The sequence below is a fragment of the Monocercomonoides exilis genome, assembly GCF_001643675.1.
Source record: "Monocercomonoides exilis strain PA203 chromosome Unknown scaffold11-1913109, whole genome shotgun sequence".
Lineage (NCBI taxonomy): Eukaryota > Preaxostyla > Oxymonadida > Polymastigidae > Monocercomonoides > Monocercomonoides exilis.
The window spans coordinates 1,377,764-1,386,843 of record NW_027150556.1 but is presented as its reverse complement, the minus strand read 5'-3'; the positions used below and the strand labels follow the sequence as shown (position 1 = coordinate 1,386,843).

Sequence of the window (9,080 nt, the reverse complement as noted above, 5' to 3'; positions counted from 1 at the left end):
TTTTGTTTAATTTTCAAAAAAAATTAATATTATATTTTTTCATCTATTTTATGTTCCCACTAACCAAATTTCGCTGTCATGAAAATAAAATCTTAACAATGTTATTATTTCCATTCAAGAAAAGTTTCGTAAGAGAAAACAGAAATTTGATGATAATATGTTATTCTTAATATATTTGAAAATTAAACAAAAGGAACTTTTCAAAAATTTTTGACAAATATATAACAGGTGATGCTCATTAATATATTTTTTTATTTATTAATTTTCTTTGAATGAAATTCCATTAATGTGAAATATATTTATTAAATAAGAAAAATTTGCAAACCTTTCTTCCTTCCAATTTCTCATGAAAGCTCAATGGAAGGACTTGAACCCCCGCATTTCACCACTATGAGAAATTGGATTTCTTTCATAATAAAAATAGAAGAATATTTCACATTTGTACGTATACCAAAAATATATTTCAAAATATCGTTTTGTGGGTCAGATTAATTTTTATTTTAAAAAAAAGTGCCAATGAAGAAAAAAGTGCCAATAAAAAGATGACTCAAATTTGAATATCTTTTCTTCTTAATATTTTTCGATCTGCATTTATCAAAAACTTCGCATTTTTCACAATTGATAATCCTGTGTTGAATTCATTCATATTATAATAAAACTTATTCTTTCTTTTAAAAAAAAGCAACACTTGAATTAAAATTTAAAATATGACTCTAAAACAATGAAGTTAACAAAACAACAGAAAAATATTTCGAAAAGCATAATTAATCAAATAATTATTTGTTGAAATCTTCAACTGACTCATTTTCTTTATTCACGCACATTTACAAAGCACTAATCACATTTTTCCCTAGAACTTGTTTGAAAAAACTCTGATTTTCTTTTCCGAAATTTTTATAGAATATCGATTATTTTCAAGATTCTCACATATTCATTCTATAAACAAAAAATAAAAACAATAGAAATAATAATAAAAACAAATGAATGCGCATTGCGATTGTGAATGATATTTTGATCACTTTTCTTTCTTTCTTTCAGAATGAATACTCGATAATAGACAATTTCATTCATAAATATCTTGTAACTTTGGTTAAATATTATTTATCTCCTGTTTTTTTCAGCGAAAACATATTGCAAATGAAAGATATTCTTTATCATTGAAATAACAAGAACGTTTCATCATACATTTGCAAACACATCATATTATTTAATAATGTACTATCGCAAGAATCAACTCATCTTGAAATAATTCGTTAAGCTCCGATAAATGTCTTTTTTCGTCTGTTTTGAAATGCATTTAAAAATAAATAAATCTGAAATATTTATTAAGGGTTTGCTCCGTTAAATTTTTATCGTTTCTGAGATTTTTATAATTTGTTTATCTCTCCTTTTTCGTAAAATAAATACATTTTTCATTGAAATAGAATTATAAATTTACTTTTGTTTTCCATTAAAAAGTTTTCAATTCCAAAGTCGCTGTAATCATTTCTTACTAGTTATCCGATTTCATGATTATTGATTTATTTAGAAAAAGCGAATATTATTATGTTAATTGACAAACAAAAAAATCGGGATCCAATTTCTCATTCTTTTTACGAATATGAAAAAAATAAAAATATTTTGATCACTTTCCGACACTCAATCAATGGAAGGCATAACACATAAAAATTAAAAAAAAAAATAATACTCAATTTTTTTGATTCACAACAATTAGTTTTCCATTTTTGAATAATAAATTGTGTATTAAAAAATTCGTTAGAAGAGACAGTTTGCTGTATTTATCATTCGTCATAAAATTTTAAAAAAAGAAAAACTTTTTTTTAATTATTTTTTGAGAAATTGAGTGCTTTTAATTGAGATGAAATAAAAATAAAATCAGAATTTGTCTCAAATACAAAATTTGAAACATATCAAAATAAAATAAAATAAAATAAAAATAAAAAATAAAAATAAAAATAAAAATAAAAATAAAAATAAAAAAAAAAAAAAAAAAAAAAAAAAAAAAATTTAGAAATCAAAATATAAACAGAAATGAGATGTAAAATGGTTAAATTTTCAAATATCGTTAAAATTTCAACAACAAATATTATTTTTAGCTTTCTTTGATTTTTGTGGATTTTTTGAAGTTTTGAAATTGTTTCACCTTTCAACTTTGAATGAAAGATTTTCGATTCATAATAATTATTGATGTAATTGGTGAATAGAACTCACATAAAACTTGAACGTTATCATTAAAATAAAACCTCATTGCTTTATAAAAACAAATAAAATCCGTCATGTGATAAAAGAGATAAAAGAAAAAAATAAAAATGAAAAATTCTGTTTTTTTAGTTCCACAACAGTGTGTCATTAAATGAATTTTAAATGTGATTTTTTATTTAAGATTTTTTCATATGGTTTGTTTTTGAAAAAGTAACACAAAAGACATTGAGAGCAGAAAAAACTTTTTGAGCTGAGCAAGGATGGCCGAGTCGGTCTAAGGCGCTAGTTTAAGGTACTAGTATCTTCGGATGCGTGGGTTCGAATCCCACTCCTTGCATTTTCCTTTCTTTTTTTCCTTTTTCAATAAAAAACAAATATTTCTTTCTTTTTTTCCCTTTCAAGCTGGAGCACAAAATTTTAAGAATTGAAAAGTTGTAATAGACACATTTTTCGTACCCAAAAAAATAATTATTGTATTAAGCAAAATTTATTTTATAATGGGCATTTCTTTAATTTTGATTTTAAAAACCATTTTTATTAACCCTGGGAGATGTGAATGAATATTTTCATCACTTCCATCACCAGTTTTCCACTTGGAAAAAAGAAAAAAAAAGTTAAATAAAACAAAAGAGATAAACAATCTTGAAAAATAGTGAAAAATGAGCTAATAGAAAATATTCACAATAATAATGTTTAAAAAAATTTTTTTTAAATCAACACGCATTTCATAAACATATTGCTCATGCATTTGAAAGAAATTCGGGCTTATAAATTACCCAATAATTATTTAATTAAAAAGTTGTCTATTTAATTTGTTCATTAAAATTTTTTTTAAAAAAAAATTACAATCACAAATGAACACGTACAAGATATCTGATAATAATCTGCTCCGGTTTATGCACAATATACTCGTTATACACCTTCTCTGCCTCTTCATTTTCTGGATCCATTGGCATAACCAGCCCTCTTTCCAGCCTCACAAACTTCGTTTTGTCAGGTATCATTGTGCCAAACACTCTGTGGTGATAGTACCGTTTCGTCTGTGCAGTAGTCCCGTACTTATACTCATCGCCCAGTGCCACCTCACACAGAGCCAATGTTACTGTCTGCGAAGGAGGCACCCCTGTCTTCATTGTGTACTTCAACGCCTTCGCATACATGTCTGCAAAGAACACACCATAGTTCTGCTTATCTGCCTCTCCCCTCGATGTCACACTGTGATCTCCTGGTGGCTGCAGCCCCTGAGACAATATAGACAGCCACGACGCATTTGGCGAGCCGTGCCACAGATACATCCTGTTCTGCAGATGTGAACACGGTGCAAAACGGTATTCATCGTCGGGGCGGTTGCAGCGGAAGACAGCAGCCACTTGTGCGTTTGGGTAGTTTGTGAGCCTCTTTGTGGAGTTGATGTTGTTCTGAATAAGCACAAACATATCGTCATGTTTCTTGAGCACTTCCAGCTGTGTGTTGAAGGCGTGGAAGATGAGCTGCGTGCGAATAGCTTCGTTCCACACGAACAACCTGTCAATTGAAGGAGGAACCATGTTGATTGTCAAGTTCACCAGTTTGTATGTGATGTCTGGAATGAGCCGGTTCGCATTCTCTTTTGTCAGCGCTTCCATCTGGAGGTATTCATTCCCCAAAATCTGGTTGAATTTCCAGCACAAATGAGGCACCGCCCACAATTTTCGCTGCGTCCCCAGCAGTTTTCTGATAAGCGACAGCACATTCGACCCAGCTCTTATTCGCGACGGTGTCAGAGCTTTTGCCTTTCTCCCTTCTTTCCTATAAAAAGCATCCTTTGACTCTGCTGCATCAAAATGTATTGCTAATTCTGTGTCTGTGATTGGCTTCATTGCCACCACATCATTCAGGAACTGCTGCACTCTCATATCAAATGCAAACTCAAAGCACCACCAGTTGTCTCCTTCTCTCTGCTCTTTCTTTCTTTCTCTCTTTCTTTCTTCCTCTTTGGCCACCACAAACATTTCCATCCCGTATGCTTCGTCCCAGTCAATGTCTTCTGATTCATCTTCATCATCATACCCTCTTTTACCTTCTCTTTCATCTTCTCCTCCTTCTTCGTCACTTTCACTGAATCCTGAAATGCAGCTGCAGAAATCTTCGTCTCCTTCTTCTCCTTCTTCCCCCAAAAGAGCATCGCCGCTGTTGACTGGAAAGCGGAATCCGGTCGCATTCGCAAACTCCGCACGGAACCAGCGCTGTGCATTGGAAAGCGACCAGAATGGAATAAAGCGGCAGTTCAGGTCTTGGAAAAGGAAGGCTTCGCTTTTCTGTGGAGAGAGAGAGAGAGAGATTGAGAGAAGAAAGTGGAGAAGAAGATATTGTTGATGAAATGAGGAAGAATGATAACAGAAAAGAGGTTGGTTGGATATAGAATGAGATAAAATTGAAAGTGTTTATAAAAATAAGAAAGAAAGTTGGAAAAGAAAGAAAGGAAAGGAAAGGAAACAAAATTAATAAATTAATAAATGATAAAAAAATCACATTTATTCATCAAAATCAAACCACATTGTAAAAAAGATGCAAAGGAAGACTGCACAACTCATATGGAAGAGGGTCTCTCCACAAATGGAACACGTAATACAACATGGGCATACGTGACTCATCTGCAATGAGTTGCATCTTGTGGAAGGAAGAAGATGGGTCTGTGGAAGAATTAAGAAAGGAAAAGGAAAGGTAATAAGCAATGAAAGGGAAACATATATGTGTGTGTAAAAATTTACATTTAGCTTATATTATTTAAAATAAAACTTAAAAAAAAGTCTTCATCTTCCGCCCTCGATGTATCCAAACCTGTTTTATCAGCCCCAACTCTTCTGTTTTCTCCATTGATTGTCACACTCCATGGCTGTCTCCCATGCTCCTTCACAACCACAAACTTGCCCTTCAGCGGAAACAGCAAGTCCACACTCTGTTTTCTATTGGACAGAACCACATTTTCAGGCAGCCTTCCTTTCTCCAGCTGTCCAAAACGAGAAAGAGGAGGTATTTTTGGGTAGTCTCCCTTTGGCTGCCTTGTATCTGTGCCATCGTCGTATGATTCATATTGTCTTTTTGGTGGGACCAAATTCAACACTTTTTTCGGAATGTACACATTCCAGCCAGGTTTGCGTTCTGTAAGCTCTTTGAATTGCGTTTTGACGTATTTTTGGATGAAAAGGTGGGGGAAAAATTCATCTGGGTGGATGGAAATGTATTTCTTCATCTGCTGTGCAGCTGAAGTGATGCAATGTTTTGTCAAGTTTTGCATTCATTATTATTCATCAAGAATGCATTTATGAGCATATTTGAAAAATTATAATAATAAAAGATAATGGATATATTAAAAGAAAAATAACAATCACAGAAATAAAATATATCTTTATCAAAAATGAACTGCAAACATTTGTCTGTGTCTCTCTGACTGTAGTAATCGCTGTAATTTGAACGTCTATGTGGAAATTCAGATGTATAGACTGAAAAATATCCAGAAAAAAAAATATTTGATAACATTCAAATAAATATTCATTAGAAGTTGCAGAGGTTAAAGGACAATAAAAAATTATTATTAAAATTTCAAATCAATCATGTTTCATCAAGATAACATAATGAAATTCAATTCAAAGAGAAATTCATAACAATACATGTCATTTCCCCTATTAAATCTAGAATTACTCCCTCCTCATCTATTGTATTCATATTCACATACTGAATATCTTCTCCTTCACCAGTGCATCGTTCACAAATGACTTGTCCATTGGCTCGAATGTCGAGGGAGACATGTGAAATTCTTCCACAAAGCTTTCGATGGCTAATCTTTCATACAGACACCCATCTGGGGCTACACAAGGCTCACACATAAGCTTATTTGAGAAGAGAAAATTAAAAAGAAAAAAGAAAAAAGAAAAGATAAAAAAGAAAAGAAAATATTTTGATTAACAAAAATAAAATAGTAAAAAGAAATGCAAAGATTGTAAACAAATAAATTTGAAAACTGCAAAAAATTAACCAGTGGGATAAACATAAAAAATTAAACAAAAAACGCAAAATTTCTGATAGACAATGCAATTAATAAAGAAAAGCACATAATTTGAAGTAATAAGCACAAAATAATAATAACTTTTCAATCCATTCATTCTGTTGATTTCCACTGAAATATAATCATATGCACATTTTCTGTCATACAAACCTGACAAATTAAAGGGCATACAAATCCGTTTCTTATTTCTCTTTTGAACAGATCTGCACTTTTTGGTCTTTTTATCCTCTCAACTGGCACGTCATCTTTTTTGTCTTCTGAAAATTTCATTGTTTCGTTTCGTTTCGTTGATGAATCAGAAAAAATTGATGGAACATGCTTTTTGGGTTGTTGAATGAGGGAAATGGGAGAAGAAGAAGAAGAAGGCTGTTTTGAAGAGGAAGGAATTAATGAAGAGGAAGAGGAAGAAGAGGAAGAAGAGGAAGAAGAAGAAGAAGAAGAATGTGAAGAAGAAGAAGAAGAAGAAGAAGAAGAAGAAGAAGAAGAAGAAGAAGAAGAAGAAGAAGAAGAAGAAGAAGAAGAAGAAGAAGAAGAAGAAGATGATGATGATGATGATGAAGAGGATGAAGAGGAAAGGGAAGAAGAAGATGTCAAAGGCAAATGTGTATCTTCTTCTTCAAGCCCCATCTGCCCCACAATTTGTTCACTCAGTTTTGATTTCTCCTTCCTCTCTTTCAATTTTGTTTTCAATAATTGCATCCAACTCAATTTTTCTTTCTTCTTTTTGTCAATGACGTTATTTTCACCTTCATCTGAAGATTCTCTGTTGGAAGATGAGGAAGAAGAAGCAGTTGGAGTAGAAGAGCGAAAATGCAACGACCATGCTGATGATGGCAGAGGAGGAGGTGGCAATGTGTCGATGGTAGAGCGGCTGTGCGATAGAGAGGAAATTCGAGAAGTGGAAGAAGGGGAAGAAGAAGGAGAGGAAGAGGAAGAGGAAGAGGGAGAGGGAGAGGGAGAGGGAGAGGGAGAGGGAGAGGGAGAGGGAGAGGGAGAGGGAGAGGGAGAGGGAGAGGGAGAGGGAGAGGGAGAGGGAGAGGGAGAGGGAGAGGGAGAGGGAGAGGGAGAGGGAGAGGGAGAGGGAGAGGGAGAGGGAGAGGGAGAGGGAGAGGGAGAGGGAGAGGGAGAGGGAGAGGGAGAGGGAGAGGGATAGGAAGAGGAAGAGGAAGAGGAAGAGGAAGAGGAAGAGGAAGAAGAATGTGGAAGAGATGAAAGAGATGGAGGAGGAATGCAGCTATTCAACAGAGAATGCCCAGAAGAAAATGGTATCTGAAGGAGCATAGCGTCAGACACCAAAAATTGATGCTGAGGCTCGCAATTCAAGCAAGTAGCCGTAATCTCTACAACAGTTTCGGTTGCTTAGATAATCAATAAATTATTAAGAAGAAGAAGAAATGAATAAAAAAGTGATTATTAATAAATAAATATGAAAATAATATCAAATTCTTTCTTATGCATATCAAAGAACCCATACATTCATTCTTTTGCAACAGCGCATAGAAATATTGCTCTGCCTTTGAATCATGCGGAATAATTATCATCACAGGCTCAGGAAAAAAACGAAGGGAGTCTAAAAAAAAGTTTCAAAATGAAACAAAGACAAAAGAAGAAAAGGGAAAGGAAAATTTTTGAAAAGGAAAATCAAGAAATATGATTTTCTATGGTGTGCTATAGCGTGTGGCAAACTTGACATCTCTACAGGATGAAGTTTGAATTGCAAAATTAAGTCTTTCGTGCAAAAAGAGTGATTTTCAACAACAGCTGAAATGGTCCCAATAAGTTTTAATTTTTCACCTCTCCAATTATTCTCAAATGTATTGATAACGTTCGATTTTGTTAATTTTATAAAACGTTCACAAAACGAAGGAAAAGAATCCACAATATCAAGCTTTCTGTTGGAATCAAATGGAATAGCTTCGACAATGATTGATGGGCTCAATGCCCTCACAGTACCTTGGAAATACGTTAATAATCCCATCGTAAACGATTCATACCATCTCCCAGCCACATTTTTGTCAACTTTAAAATAGACTTGATTTGGTATTAGATGATTTTGTGAATCCTCCAATAAAAGAACATATCCGTCCAAAAGAATTTTTATTACAGTTCCGCTCCATTGAACAGTTTTTCCATTTGCCATACGGTCAAAAGAAGCAGAAAGTTGCATTTCAGAAAAAATCGAGCAATCACTTCCATATTCAAACAAACTTCTCATCTAATTTCTTCCTATTTTACAGTATATCCGCCTTGAAAATTATATGCGGACTCTTTTTTGAAATAAGACTTTTTTGAACAGATAACACTCTCCAGCATATATATATATTGTAATGGGTTTGACTAGAAATAATCTTTCAAATGAAAGCATTTAAAAATATGTGATTGAATTTTCAAAATAAACAATATTATTTATCAATCAATTTGTTTTGTAAAATTTGTTTTCAAAAAACATTTGCCTTTCTTTTTAATGAGATGACAACGCATTAAATGCTTTTCATGGTCATTGAAAACACCTGAAGATAAAATTCAAAAATGTTTTGTGAGGATCCTTGACTGATTGAAAAATTTGAACACTCATCATAAATAATCCGCAATTTCTTGGGTTTCACATTTATTTCCAAAGGAGAAAAAATTTTGTAAATTGAGTCATTCACATTCATCAAAAACTTCCTTAATTTAATTAAATATTATTTCGAACATTTTTAACATGAAACATCAAAAAAGCTTCAGAACGAAATTTATGCTTGAACAACTATTCAACGTTATCGAATTTCTTTCTTCAAATATAAAATGGAATAATAATATGAAAAGAAAGATACTCAGCAGAATATATTTA

General features: G+C 32.7%; 1 protein-coding gene across 1 annotated transcript; it reads right to left on the bottom strand.

The window, feature by feature from the left end:
* Positions 1-2,715: 2,715 nt before the first annotated feature.
* On the bottom strand, positions 2,716-8,462 carry MONOS_13046 (putative type VI secretion system tip protein VgrG; the record flags this gene model as incomplete). Its single annotated transcript, XM_067865723.1, has 8 exons — positions 2,716-4,499; positions 4,735-4,874; positions 5,023-5,445; positions 5,613-5,684; positions 5,918-6,071; positions 6,398-7,605; positions 7,722-7,817; positions 7,934-8,462. 8 exons carry the CDS (start codon positions 8,460-8,462, stop codon positions 3,051-3,053), a joined length of 4,071 nt encoding a protein of 1,356 aa, XP_067731696.1. The 3' UTR covers positions 2,716-3,050.
* Between the last annotated feature and the right edge of the window lie 618 nt (positions 8,463-9,080).